Source organism: Diplotaxodon limnothrissa, linkage group LG9 (assembly GCF_057381915.1).
Source record: "Diplotaxodon limnothrissa isolate DT_005_m linkage group LG9, D_limnothrissa_male_GT1.1, whole genome shotgun sequence".
NCBI lineage: Eukaryota > Metazoa > Chordata > Actinopteri > Cichliformes > Cichlidae > Diplotaxodon > Diplotaxodon limnothrissa.
Window position 1 is genome coordinate 21,822,695 of NC_140604.1, and position 15,477 is coordinate 21,838,171.

General features: G+C 44.5%; 1 protein-coding gene across 1 annotated transcript in view; it reads right to left on the reverse strand.

The window, feature by feature from the left end:
* Positions 1-15,477, reverse strand: part of pou6f2 (POU class 6 homeobox 2) — a 77,524-nt gene that overhangs the window by 15,573 nt on the left and 46,474 nt on the right. The window contains exons 4-5 of the mRNA XM_085362244.1: positions 13,974-14,320; positions 1,073-1,210 (exon numbers count right to left, since the gene is read on the reverse strand). Of these exons, the coding sequence (XP_085218370.1) occupies positions 1,073-1,210; positions 13,974-14,320 (485 nt within the window). The remainder of the gene's footprint in view (positions 1-1,072; positions 1,211-13,973; positions 14,321-15,477) is intronic.

A 15,477-nucleotide genomic window follows, 5' to 3' on the forward strand; every position in this document is an offset into this window, starting at 1 on the left:
AAATTCAAGGAAAGGTAACTTTTTACTCATGTATTACAGACATGACACATAACTTGTCCCTAAATTCAGTTTAAGACACATCTTAAAGATAATAGCTGCTCTCTAGTAAAGACAAAATAAAGCCGCTGTGTGTGTTTGTTAGACCTCCAGCCTTGTTTGAGGTACGCATTAGCCTGTATAATATTTTCTGTGGTTGGGGGGAGGAGGGGCAGGACCTTCTGATAGGGCAGTGCATGTTTCAGAGCCCTCCGTCTGAATAATGCTGAGGAATAATGAGGTGGGGAGCAAAGGATGTAGCCTAAGGCTTTGACCGTCTCTGTGACCTGATTATGTCAGGGAGTGTCAGCCACCAAGACACTACAAAAGCACAGAGCATCCCGTCAAGTCCATATCCACAGTGATCTGTTCCCAGTGCTCCAGGCACCTTGTGAGCCAGGGAAGTCCATACTGTCTCATTAGCAACGTTTAGCATCAAGAGTTCGGACACACTTTACTATACGCAGTGAAGCGCGGTCGAACTGGTGGCTCTGAAATGCTCCTGCAGTCGGTTAATTTTAAAATCCAGCATGTTTTTGTGCTAAGAAATGCTTCAACATCAGCATACAGTGCAAGTGTGAAACAGCGATGAAACAGGGGTTAAAGTAAATAACACGATGTGGCACGAAAGGGCACGCGGTCCATACAATCTTCCTTTAATATGTGCTGTGTGCACCTGAGATAAGATGATTCATTAGATAAGGCCCTGCAATGACAAGCATCATCGTTCAAGCCTCTGGCTACTGATGGAACAATTCTGCAGCCACCCTGTGAATATGACAAGGTCAGCGTTTTGCTGCGCGTGAGGATAAAAGAAGGAAGGGCTTTGTTTATTCCCAAAATGCTTAACATGATGTGGGGCAGCTACTGGATTGTAGACAAACAACTTTAAGACTAGCTACTAGAAGTCTGCGTGGAAAGATCAGACTGTTTATTCTGAGCTGCACTTTTTTATACGTGATAGATGAACTCCCAGCATCTTCTAGAGCTCTCTGGAGTTTTTATTCAGCCCTATATTTAAGCTCGTTGCACTCACCTGTCCTTGTGCGTTGGTGACCAGCTGCCCGGTGGCCCCTTGCAGGTTTGACAGGGCGTTGCCAAACACCTGTGAGCTGGCGATGGATCCCATGGCTGCTGCTGCCGCTACCGCCGCCTGGCTGGCCAGAGGATTCATCTGGAGAGGGCGAAGACATTGTTTGATGGCACCAGTGCAGATGTTTACAGCACAATACAGATTCCTACAGATGCAGGTTTACAGGCGTCACACTTTTGTTTATTGTTTGTTTGTGGGGCCAGAATAGGCCAACTGCAGTGAGGGCTGCACAGTCCATCATATAGTTCCCAGAGGTCTGTGCTCCTGGACCCAGTGGGAGGCTCGAGGGTAGGGAGGAGCAGCGAAAACAGGAGGGCGGCTGTGAATAAGTGGCCATTTTACCACTCTAAGTGCTTTCTCTGGCCCCCGGGGCTCCCCACGGGCCGAGCCGAGTCTTTCCACCCGCAGCAATGACCCAACAGCTTCCCGCTCTCACAATAGAGCCAGGCGGCGTGGCCATGCATCACTGTATCGTAAAACCGCTTCAATATGCTTCGACTCAGAAATCCTCTGACTCACTGTTACAGCTGAAGCAAAGGAGGGTTAAAATGACCGCCTTTGCCCTCGCTGTAATGGACTCATCTGGTCTGGCCTGTGGTTGTGAAAAGAGGCTCGGTGCATCAGGGAGAGGTTGTAGAGCTCTGCCACATTGCTGAGATTACCCATATAAATCAAGCTAACCACTTATTAGGGGGCTGAAAATGCACTGCTGATTTGGTTGTAGTGCAGCAGAGCAAAGTCTTATTAGGTTGAGTAAGTAGATCAAAGACCAAGAAGAGATAGGAGACCTCCCAATTACTCAACAGAATAGAGAAATAATAGAAACACTGCTTAAGAAGCAGGCTGCCCGCTCCCCGCTGCTAATGCTGGTCGGGTACATGCTTAAATTAAAAGCAGGGTTTATTTACAAGATTTAAAATACAGCATGCTGCGACAAAAAGTCTCCCCAGAAACATCAACTTTTCCACACTTTCTCTGCAGCGAATTCAGCTCTGTTCATCTGAGATCACCCAGTCGCCATTCATCTTTTACCGTACCCCACCACCATATATATATTATTACACTTTTCGAAATCAAATGATGAAAAAATGCCACCGAGCGATCGATACTTTTTCATTGACAGTAAAGGTTAAGCACATTAAGAATGACACTGCATTTGTCTTATGAAATCATATTTCATGTTGGTGGCCTCAAATTGGCCGTGATTGATATTGCCTCCTCTCGTCTGAAAGTCATCCAGTTTTTCCTCGATAATCGCAAGATTGTCTTTTATGTGTCCAGCAGTTGTCCTTTGGATATCTGAACATCTCAAAACGCTGAAAAACTGCGCGCCTACTTTTAGCTGTATATATGTAGCATAAGAGAATTCAAGCTGAAATAAAGACTAACCTAAGCAGCACAGCTACAGCACATCGACTACAGGCAGGATTATCTGAGTTTACAGTGCTGCTACATTAAAGAGCATCAATGTACAGAAGCAACAATGGGAGATGCATGTACGTATCATATGGCAGCCAGTATTTCTTACACAATGTGTCATTTTTAGTATGTTTGAATCTCCATTATGTCCCCATTAGAAGATAAAAAACAAGAGTAAGACTTTACTCTTATATTTTCTCTAAAAGATGCATTTGCTTTTACTAAACTGCCCTTTGACCCACATCCTTGCTAAACACTGATAAATTATAATTCAAATTTCATGTGCACATTAATAATCTCAAGGGGCTGGAAGCATTTGGCACTGTAAGCAATTAATTAGGTTTTATACGTGACTACTTATCAGTGACATATTTAAAGGATTTTTCATGCAAAAATGTTTAATTTTTTGCAGCGGTTTTAAATAAAACCAACATTATTGTTATTTAACCAGCTTTGTTAATTGGGTTTCATTTTGTCAGACAGTCATAAATAACAGGGAAACACAGTTTTCTTTCAAGTAACACAGACTCACTGCCTTTACTGCATACACACCGATTGTGCTTAGGTACAAAGTAGCCCCCCAGAGGCTCCTACATAACCCAGGAAAAACCTGATTTATAACGGTGACTGTACTGACAAATGGCATATCCTGATAAAAGTGTAAGTGGTTATATTACACATGGATTTTTTTCTACGTACAGAAAACTTTGGCTCCCACTAAACAGGTTTTGGCTTTCCAGATGCAACTTTTAAGTGGGGTTTAATTTACTCAAGCTTATCCTCCGGAGGCCTGAGCTCTTGTTTGGGGTGCATTTATAATTTCCTCTAGCTATTTGGCATTAGTTGGACCTTATAAAGATAAAAACTGAGCATCAAATTTAAACAGACACAGATGGGGACAGTGGGTTTATTTTACAGCATAGCACAGCTCTGTCACCGTTGTTTAAAAACTGTATTTATTGATTAGAAGGAAGTATAAGAGGCAAAAAAGCCAAAATGTAATGTTCCCATAAGAGGATGAAGAGTCTCGATAGGATAAGATGAGATTTTATTAATTATATAGCCAAAAAAATAACTGTGCCGTATGGAGCCCAATTTTGTGTCTGGAAAAGCTTTGATTATACTTTTACCTTTATTACTATCATTATACAAAAGCAAAAATTGTAGAGAGATTCGTAGCAAAAGTACCTTTATTGTGATGAAAAAATAACAGCAGTAATGCTTTCCTGGAAGAGGGATAAAAAGGAGTCATCACCGCTGACTTCGTATACGCTCAAAGGCGAATGTGAATTGATGATTGTTGTGGAAAAACTTTGAGAATCAGTCGAGAATGTTTTGAAAAGTCGGTGACACATGAAAGCTGAAACGGCTCCACATCCTCCTCTGGCATGCTGCTCCCAGTAGTGCTTTCTTGGCTTTTAAAATGTCTTTTCAAAAACAAAAACAAAAAAAGAAAAGCAAAAAAAAAAAGAAAAGAAATGGAGATCACAGGGCGTGATCTATTTGACCAGCTTTGTCTTTCACACAGAACGCACATAAAGCAGCATTATCGCCCACGTTATCATCAGCAGCAAAGCCTAAAAACTGCTAATCCTGAAAAATACCACAAGTATGAAGCGACTTGTAGCGAGACTGAGAAACTGAGAGGCAGACGATCTCCTCCCCTCGTCTACCTGAAGAAGAAATAAAAGCTGCTCCGGCCGCTGTGGTAGCCCAGGTGAGACAGGCTGTGAATGTAAAATGCTGACTTGAGAGTTCTTTGAGCCGTTTGGGTGAAAACACAGCACTGAGGGTGCTGCGATTGTGAATGGGGACACAGAGAAGAGCCAACACGGTCAGTTAAACAGAGTTAAACAGAGGCTACAGATCAACACACAGATAATGTGATCTGCTCAGGCGAGCACGCCCAGAGTCTGCCTGAAAATCTGCTGCGCTCGGCGTCATTGTGTGAGTGATGGGTTGTTGGAGAAGCTTTCAGATTTATCTGAAATATTATCATTGAGCCTCATTCGATGATAGGCCTTTCAGATGCTATGTTATTCGGGTAAATCTAGGTGAAAAGAGAGCAGGCTTTATTGCCGCGTCTCTGGCACGGGATAATATGGATAGCAGTTGGAAGGAGAGCAAGGAATAAGGAGAGGCGAGGCTGTGTTCAACACCTAAACAGGTGATTTTCCGCCACGGTGACTCCTCTCAACACCTCGGCGGGAGGCACAAAATGACAGAGCTGGCCTAGCATTTGTACTGATTGCATGTGTTGGAAGAGATAAACAGTGATCATCCAGTTTGTAGAGCCTGCATGTTAACCATTGTGGTTTATTCTTTTCATTTGCTACGAAAAAGGGCGTCTGAGAAGATTTTTGGCAGATCGGGATGCTCCGGTTTAACGCAAGTGTTGAAATAAGCTCACGTCGGTGTGTTTATTTAAAAAAAAAACAACTAACAGTTTTAAGGTAAAATTCAAGCCAGCAAATTCAAAGCCTCCATTATATCATGTGACAACATTTTGTCACCTTTAGCCCCCTCTAGCTGCTTCGCTCTCCTGGTTTAATATAGGCAAACTTGCAAGGATACACGGGGATAAACACACACAAAATAAATGTGTCTGGCGGGGAGGAAAAAAAAAGCCTGCAAATTGTTAAAAATGCATCTTTTTCGGTATGAAGGGGGGAGTCTTTAAACTCCGCCGGGCTCTCCGTCGCCTTGTTTGACCATGAGGGTCACCTGGTGCAGCAACCCGTGTAATCTCAGGAATAGAGGGAAAAATAGTGTCCCCGCAAACCGTGGAGAGACCCCTGAAAATAAAATCGTCTGACACGAACAACTGGAGTTTATTCTTGGTTTTTGCTCTTTTCATGTGGCCGTTTTAAACTTAATTGCTTTTCCCCCCTCTTTTCGGGGCCTGCACTAGACAAAAAAAGAGCAAAGATAAATGGACAAGTGGTGGAGGTGCAAGCAAGAAGGGGGGGCAGATTTGTCTACGCTCGGGCTCGGGGATTTGTGCGAAGCGTATTTTCTGCTCATCTGTGAGTCAAGAAAAGAATCAAACGTGCGTTTAACCTAACAGGGAAATTTCAAAGAGAATTGACCTGATGCTGAAAGTGGTTACATACAAACTTTTTACAGGTAGAAACAATCATCTACAGAAATATCGGAAAGTTTTACCCTCAATCATCCAGCCACAGCTGAATCAAAGTGGACCCAGCAGGGTAAATCATCAGTCAATACCACTATTGTTTCTGTATGAGGAGAATGTCCTTTATCTGGAGCAACATGGAAGCTTCCCTCGTCCGTCCTCGCCCCACATCTCTGTCTCCTCCCTGCTCTTTTCCCACTCCGGAGTGAATGTAATCAGCTGTGACATGAGAAAACACGTTCTGTGTCTGTCAGGACTCTGCAAGTCTTCCGCTGACAGTCCTCTGCTGACTCCCCTCCTCCCCCAAAAAAGCCTCTCGCCCACCTCCCTGTCTCCCCTTCCTCACATCTGCTGTGCTTATGAACATCAAAATGCCATTAGGCCCTCCAAAACACCTCTAGTCCCTTGGTTGGCGGGGGCCTCGCACCGTGGTTGTGCACTCTGAGCCCTCCCAGCGCCAAATATTGCTCACCACTGGGCCTCAGCTCCAGCCCTTGTGAAAAATAAACCCCAAAAAGAGCCATTTTTGAGGAGAAATATTGGAACGTGAAAGACAGATAGAACAACTGGGGCAGATAACACCCGGCAAAATACAATAACGCTGCATCCGGTGACAGTCGGGCATTGTAATTGCTTAAGGCAGCGTAGGGATGGTGGTGGCAGCGGGTGTGGACGTGGAGGTGGCCGAGGTGGCACGGCGGGTGCTAATGGAGTGATGTCATATGGAAGACCAGAATGACAGCTAGTTAACTGAGGCGGTTTGGCTGATCAAATAAAATGCATTAACTCCAGGAAATGGATATTGCGGGCGGTCTCAGAAATGGCCATATCTAATGAGGCGAAATGCAAATGAGGGAGGAAAAGAGTCGTGAAAACGTTTAAACTAACTATAAAGGGATGATGGAGTGTCGGACAGTGGCCGTCAATCTCCCCGCTCATTACCTTCATGTGAAATTAACAGCAGCTTTAATCATTACATAAAATCTGCTCCAGCCCATTTGTTGATAATTGTGAGGCACGGCGGTTCAGAGCGGGTTCCTTGTCATTAATCACCGCAGCAGTATATTTCCACTGGTTAGGGGACACTCGGAGAGTAAAAATATAAGTTATACTACAGTCCTCCAACACTATTCCTCTTCCTGGAGAATGATCTATAATATTTAGCTGTTTCCAGATGTATTAAATTTGAAACTACTTGGTGATTAAGTATCTACAGGAAAGTGCTGACCATTTCAGCTCATGATGTGACATATTTGGTGCAGTTATTTCTGTACCATACTAGCGCTGGGCTGGAAATCACAGCCGCGACCAGCGTTGCGGGAAAATATACTGCTGCTCCGGCTATGATTTCTTAAAGTGGGTACCTGGCCACGGGAGAAAATGAAAAATCAAATCATTAGGCGATCCGACTGTGGAGAATCAACAAAGACTCTTTGCAGCCTTTAGATGAGCATTACCTCAAATATTCAATGTTTAATAAACCATATTTCTTGATTCTTGAGTTGTATTTCCACTGGACTGATTACATCCCATTGCTTTTCGTTTAGGTGGAAATGGCATCTCTTTTCACTCTGCTGTTGTTTGACATATAAATATAGCATTTGAATGACTTTAATATCTTCCTAATCAATGTCCAGTGATCTTTTGATGTCCTCAATTCAATATAGGAAGGGTCATCCATGCCGCAGCTTTATAAACACAATAAAGGTAAATGATTACTCTCCACAGTGGTGTCCAAAAATACGGCCAGTAATGAAGAGAAATGGAGGAGTTTGAGGAGGAGGCCTGTCATGTGTCATTGGCCAACTCTGAGCCCTAAGATTAATCACGAGAGAGGGGCTCTGTGGCTAAGATGTGGTCACTCTTGATCAATAAATCCACCACTCTCCCTCCCCTCCGTCCATGTCTCCTTCGCTCCCCCCCCGCATCCCTCCCCCCCAAAAAAGAAAAAAAAGAAAAAGAAACAAATACAGAGTTGTTGGCATGAGCTAAATCAGCATAAGTGGAGAAGTGAATTGATGAAATATGCCGCCGTATTTGTATTGATTATCTCAGTTTCGACTTCAAAGGTTTCCCCCCACCTTTGAGGAGTTGACTCAAGGAAGTGCACTTTTCTTGGATTCCAGTTGAGTCTATTTACAAAACCCATCAATTGTACATTCCCGCTAATAATGAAAAAGGGCAGGTAGCCAGAGGAGGTGGGGGTTGGGGTTGGGAGAAAATGCAAAAAAGCTCCTCAGAGAGTGCAGGTGCAAATGAAAGGAATTTAAACCCACACAGCCCACTTCATATTACAAAAATATACACCAAATCCAGCCTCGGCTTACTACGACTGGAAACACTGCAGAGAAGAATTTCTGATAATATTCTGCAGAGACCACAAATGGGACTTTTGACTTGCTCTATGAGGAGGGTATAATGCAATAACATTGCATTAAAAGGGCCTTTTTACAGCGTGGCAGAGTCGCGCAGCTGTATTCCTCGTGCGAGCCCGGTGCTCTGTTTGCGGTCACTAATGGGCATCAGAAATTACAGGCAGTGGAATCGCGCCCCGCGGGGGGACTGGCCTCCTCAGCAGAGCGGAGCACTTAGACGGTGTCTGGGAGGCTGCTGGAGGAGAAAGGGGGGAACTCAATGTCACAGCCCTGCCTCATAATTAAAGAAACCCTATTCCTTTTCCACTGTTAGGTGAGCCCTAGCTCAGTGCTCCATCTGAGGGCTCCCCTGTGGGCGTCTAATGCGTGTTGCCCCCAGTGTCCATGTGGGCTGATCAGGGAGCTGTGCCTTTCTGCTGGGTGTCTGAGCTGCAAGCCCTCTGCCCACCTCGAGAGTAATGGGGCCAGGCTTAGAAGGATTGCAGATTTAAAAAAAGAAAAAAAAAGAAAAAGTGACGGAAATATCAACTTGGCGAGCTCTGAAAACTCAACAAAACCAGAAAAGCCAAAAAGTAAGTGCAAGGTGCAATGTGGGTGCAGTTTTAAAAGTGAAAGTGCCCTCACAGTTTTCCAGAGGATCCTTGCGAAATATGATAAATTTAACTTTCGCCTTATTTAGAAATTCAAGGCTCATCGTCGCTCCTTAAGTCTCTAGATTTTCTCCCTGCCTAATCCCTCATTTGAAGTAAATAAAAGTAGTAGAGCTGTCATGGTCAGGTTGTTTTCCTCATCTAGCTCCCATGCTTTATAATTATTCATATGAAATGTGGTGCTGTTGATGGGCAACAGTCTTATTTTCTGCTTCAGTCAACAGTGCACATTTGTATTTCTAAATTGTGGAGCGCTTGTTATGTAAGGCAATTTTCTGCCTTCTTAAGAGCCGGATCTCCTGTGCATTAATAAGAGGCTAGGCTGAGCTGCTGGAGAGCCGAGGGTCCGCTCATGCTCTAAAACCACGCAGCTACCAGCAGCCATTTAAACACACAGCCTGCCATCATATACCGCGAGTATATTTAAAAGTTTTATTTGAAATCTGGGGATTTAAAGCAGGTGTTATTGCGGATAATGCCAGGACGTGAGGACACTTTAAAGCTTCTACATGAAAGTAAAATTATAAGAGAAGAACGCCCAACTTTTATTCTCATGCATAAATATTTTTAAATGGTCTTTTTAATTGTCATTTCCATTAATTGTATCTTCCTCGCCAAAACTGGCAGAAAAAAGACACTCAAAACACTTTTTACTGGAAGAAATCATTTCAAATAATGTGTTTTTGTAATTCTTTTTATTTCAACATTTAAGAGCGACTTTTCCCTTTTAACGTAAACGCTGCCCAGCGTGCGCCACTGGGCCCACATTTAAGCATGTCATTTTAATTTTGAGTTAATATCCTGCAGAATGACGGCGGCTCCCTCTTTGCTAAATTCAATGAGCACGGAGCTGATCTGGAAAATCAATTAATCGATGTGCAAGACTCATTTAATACACATGATAATATAATGGGAAAAATGTCCCCCCCCCTACAAAAAAAAAAGGGAGACATTTGGAGCAAATTGGACAGTGGTGATTTTAACAGTGGTTGACATAAGTAAAAGTGCACTGCAGCGGAAAACAGTGACATGAGTGTCTGAAGGGGCCTCAGCTGGAGACAAAAGCAGCAGTGATGGGCCCGAGATTTGAGGAGGATGGTGGAGTGAGCAGGAATGGGGAGGAAAAGGAGGAGGAGGAGGAATGGGAGGATGGCAAGGAGGTGAGGAAAGATGGAGAGTGCAGACAGCCAGGCCTCTGAAAGGCCGTTGTGGTTGGCAGTGGCTGACCTTGGTGACGATGGGTTTTCACCAGAGGCTTCTAATGAAGGCTGATTGCCAGGGAATAGTGAGGGAGCCAAAGGGGTGGAGAGGAGAGCGTGGAGGGGGGAGAGAGAGAGGAGAGGGAGAGAGAAAAGGATTGAGGAGAGACTCAGGTAATTGCAGCACTTGTGGGTTGAGGCCCTGCAGTCTTGTGATGTCGGGGTGCAGTGGGGAAGAAGAGAGATGTCTGTGGACGCTTTGGTGGTAAATTGTGGAGCACAGGGATAGGAGGCAGGCCCCTAGGCTGTAATTACCCCTATGAGTGTGTGGATGGAGAGTGGACAGGCCCAGTGTGGGGCTCTGACAGCGATCAAGGAGATGACTACGAAGGGGAGAGAGACAGACGGCGGGAGTCTGACGGAGGAGGAAGACAGGACGCCTCCACCTCCGCCAGGCCCCCCGAAAACCAGCCAGCCAGACACTGGACCAAGGTCAGAAGCTATTAGTGAACACACAACACGCTGGTGACAAGACAGCCATGACAAGAACAGCAGCACTGTAAAGGGTGCAGTTTCTGGATGGAGGAAGACATAATGTAGAAGGGGGAAAAAAAGGGGCAATAAAAAGCAACTAATTAGATTAGAGGCACAAAGAGACGGATGCCGGGCCTCCGCTGGATGGCGCAGCAGGGTCAGGAGGGTCCGGGCAGACGAACTGGAATAAGACATTTGATAGGCTGGCCTAAGCTTCCCGCTGCTATGGATCAGTATGTACTGCCTCTCCTTTCCCCTGCCTGGGCTGATGTAACTCACTGGAGTGGCAAATTACACCAGACCTACAGCTGTAGCCCGACATTATGATTAATTTGATCAGTAATTTCTCCTGTTTTTCATTTTAATCGCCGAGACCATTCTGCTGTGGCAGGTCTTTCAGATCTAATTAAGATCAATTCCGGTGTAACAGACTTGGTGCGCCTTTACCCCGTCAAATCCCTGAGCTCTCCGGGCGTGGAGAAAACCCGCAGCTCTAATCAATCAACTTCCAGCAAAATCCAGCGGGCTCCCACAATCAGCCCATTAACGCACTTAAGCAAATTTCATAATCTTCCTCTGTCTATTTGTCATCACTGTGGTGGCTATTTCAGGCAGCTCCAGGCTGCCTCTGACTGCACTCTGCATGTTGGGGAGCTGCAGACAGAGTGTGTGAAAGGTGTAGGAAGGTAAATTCTCCCTTCATTTAACCACATTAGCTTCACTAATATAAGTTTAAAACACCGACTCGAGGGGGTTCGGTCTGCTGCCGTACGATTTGTAGTCTAATACGAGTATTAATGAGCTAATTAATGAAATTTGACTCACAAATTAAAAAAATGCCAAACCCTCAAAAACACCAGGGATGTAATGAAGGCTTAGGATTTCTTCTCTGTGAGTTTACAAAGAATATCACACACCTCCCATGAGAAGAGAATTACAATGGGACATTAATTGGAACATAATGAGTGTTTGTCTCTCTGCGGCGCTGTGCAGTCTTTTCTGCAAATAGTTGAATGGCTGAGTGATTCTACTTGTTTGAATAATGACGGTAGGAAATAGGGGTGTTATCTGCAAAATGCTCATTGTATTATGGTAATTATGACTCCACTTTACTGCACACACTGGTTCCTCTGGGTAAAACACAGAAACACCAGAAATGCCCTTCTGTGCTGTTCATTAAAACATACAAAAGCACGATCGGGGTGACGGTGCTCACGTGCGCACGAGAAAGTCTCCACTCGGGGAAGTGCTTTGAATTTAAAAACTTCTGTAAATGAACCAGAGACGTGGGACTGAAAATCCAATCACTGACCCAAGCGGCGGAGGGAGGCGGAGCTGCTGTTTAAATCCTATTGCAGCCATGAGAGGGTGCTGAGGCCGCGGCCTGTCCTTCAGAGAGCCCCTCCCTGTGTAACTCACCCCTTGAAAATCCCAGCAATGACCCAGAGAAACTAAACCTTTTATGGCCATTTTGCTGCTTCTTCTTCTACACACACACACACACACACACACACACACACACACACACACACACACACACACACACACACACACACACACACACACACACACACACACACACTAATCCTATTTGATGAGGCAATATCTTAATGATACCCGATGTGGCCCCTCTGGCCCCCTCAAAGAAGGTCTGTCCTCAGCCATCGTAATCAGCAACCCTGCTTCCTTCACAGAAACACCACCTCGATAAAGCTCGGGAACTCAGACACGCAGTGAGCTTGTTTCGGAATAACAATGGTTCTGCTGCTTTTGTTTAGATTCTTGGAAATTTAACCAAGTGGTGGTTTCCTAGCATATTAAAGCTTAAGAGAGTATCTGTTACTTAAGGTGTTTACACACTGTCTGATGCAAGCTTAATGTGTGGATCTGTATGTTGGTCAGGAGCTCTTGTATCCACAGTCAGACCGGACAGCCTGTTTGGCGCGATGTAGCGGCCAGCCTTTGGAGCCCATTAAATCCAGAGGCTGTTTTTCCTGCTGAGTCTCACTAGGCCGTGACAGGGCCAGAGAGGGCTGCGAGGGGAAACAAATAGCCCAACTCATCCTGGCCATAAAGAAGCTTGCACCACAACCCAATAAGGGTCTGACGCTGATGAATGTGACCAGGGACAGAAAGGCGACCCTGGCCAGTCTCCACCAGAAATGAAACCACAGGGATATAAAATAGGTTATTATCGTCACACAGTGACAGGCAGACGGACAGAAGGGCAGAGATGGATGGACAGACAAAGTGACTAAAAAGGAGGTTGAGTGGGAAGAGCAGCAAAGATTAAAGGACTGATTACGACTGGAAAGCCTAAGGATAGATAACCTCAGAATCCCTCCTCGATCTGCAGCAGCAGGATACGATTAATGCGTCTCGCCTGGCTGTGAGGTTGGATGTGCTCAAGTGCGTCAAGGCTTCAATAAAAACATGCATATTCTAATAGGTCCACATGGACACCACTTGATAAAGATCATCTGCAGACAAACAATCGAGCGCAGAGTATACAGCTGCTGGTAAAGGCCACAATGATGCGATTCCCATCCACATGTCAGCTCATGAAGCACTTTTCTTTTTAAAAAGAAACACTTCTTGGCCTTACTGCAAGATCAGTGAGCAGAGCTATTGTTACTATGGTTGACGTAGATAATCTGTATTAATAAAAAGAACAAATTAATGGGCAACGGCAGTGACATGATGATAAATACGTTTTAACTCTGTTCTGATGTAATTTAAAATAGCCTTTAAATATTTACATTCTAAACCAAAACAGAACTAATAAAGACCAAAAATGAAACCTCAATCCACGTAAATATAAGAGTACTGATGTAGGTGAACAGGTTGGATTAAAACCAATCAGAAGTGCCAAATCCTCTTTAGATCTACCCTCACTCATACCAGTTGGCAACCCCCTGGCAACCTCTAGAGACAAGGACAAATGTATATTCCCTGAATGGTTGGCAAGTGGTTGCTGTTGCTGGAATAGATAGATCTCAAAGTGTGCGGCACCAAAAACCTCCTTATGATTGTTTTGGTTACTAGAAGATTGATGTAGTTTGCAAGGAAGATGCCAACTTGCCAACTTCGCCTTCAAAGTAAAAGCTCGGTTTTTTAAAACATGCTAGTTTAAGTGGTTTTCCATTTCCAGTTTGTTAGAGAGACTTTGCAGACAAGTCATCATCTTACATGTGAATCTGCTAGCAGCCAAAGCAATCACAAGGAGGATTTTGGTGCTGCACCTTCTTTGCGATTTATTTAATCTAACGACACCAATCACTCGCCTATGTCTTTGACACTGCATATGTCTTTAAGACCGATTTTGCCTAGTGACACCAAGTGGCCTCCACCAATCACTCATTAACTTGTCAGGGAGTACACATTTTTTACGTATCTGGGGCTTAGCAATTAATTTTCCAGCAACCTCCAGCCAAAAATCCAAATAGAGTGTGCTGAATTAGAAGTTGTTTTAGAGAGAGGAGAAGCTGGACCTGTGCTTATCTACAAATACATGTTAGTTTGTGGACTCACGGGCAAAGGCATGGGTGGAGTGACGGGTGACGGGAGGCTGCGGGCTGGAGACTGGTTGGGTCGGTGCAGCGGGGACTGCTGCGGCTGCCCGGAGGTGGAGGAGCAGGTGGAGGCTGGAGACGGGACGGAGGTCTGCTGCTGCTGCTGGCTGGGTGGGGTCATGTGATGCTGGGATGACAGCTGGTTCTGGTTATGGGAGTGAGACTGTTGGTGATGGTGGTGCTGCTGTTGCTGCTGCTGATGTTGCTGTTGCTGCTGCTGCTGTTGTTGCTGCTGCTGGTGGTGGTGCTGCTGCATCTGTTGGAGCTGCTGCAGGTGCTGGAGCTGGGAGTTCAGTGATGAGGTAGCTGTTGATGAAAGGACAGGAGTTTGATTCTTCGTAGTGTCTGAGCCACACGCTGCAGAAGTGTTTCAGCACATAAACAAGAGGCCTTCATTATCTGAAGAATATTTTCACACCAAAGACAGAAACACATGCACACATAGAGTGTGGGATGCATAGGGTAAACAGTGAAAGACAGATGTAAATTGCATGGAGCCACAACAAGGTCCTCCTGGGTTTTTAGCCTGCATGATGGAGTCACTGAATTCAATTTAGCTAGTTGGAGGACAAAGCTATCAAGCCTGACTGATATAATTGCTCTCCGGAGCCAAAAGTCGTCATTGTCACTCGGAGAAAGAAAGAATCTTTGGTTTAATGGCTCAAAATCTCATAAGAAAGAGACATCCATCTTCTCTGTAAGAGTTCAGAAATAAACCCATTAACTAATTGGATCCAATAATAGCGTGCCATTAGAAAGTAATTCCAACATTTAAATGCTTATAAATTTTTATGCTGTTTAAAAAAAAAATCAGTTAACACTCAAGCTGCAGCCACACCAGACATGCAGATACTACCAAGTACCCAGAGAGCACACCTGACATAAAACAAATGTAAAAACATGTTGGTGTGACCGCTGTGCAGTTCACTCCAAACACCCGAATACACAACTTGGTGGATCTTCTGTCATTTCACACACACAAACACACACTTTATGTTTGAATGTCAGACGAAAGCCACAGCACAACACAGACAACGAATGATTTCTACTAAAGGAATCAACCGTAACACCATATGTGCGAAATGGGCTAAAAACAACAACATCTAAGCTGACCTTCACACCCTAAACAGAAGAAAGGACAAACTGAGTTTACACACAGATGTGATGGATAGAAGAGACTTTTTAAAACCGGTGTATGTCTTAACATGTTGACAGTTCAACCGCTTAAAAACAACTTTACATATCAGAACATATCATTGCTACGCTTGACTTCCAGCAGACTGCTGTGGACTGCTTGGTGATGCTACACAGCCTTAGACAGAAAAGAAAAGAGTGAAATCAACATTTGACTGTTTCTGTGCTGCAAAAGATAATTTGGGTTTAGTGGAGACAGGACTGATCTGTATGGAGATATTTCATCTAGCTTTTTACAGTGTAGTGCACAATAAAAAGACATTTCTGCC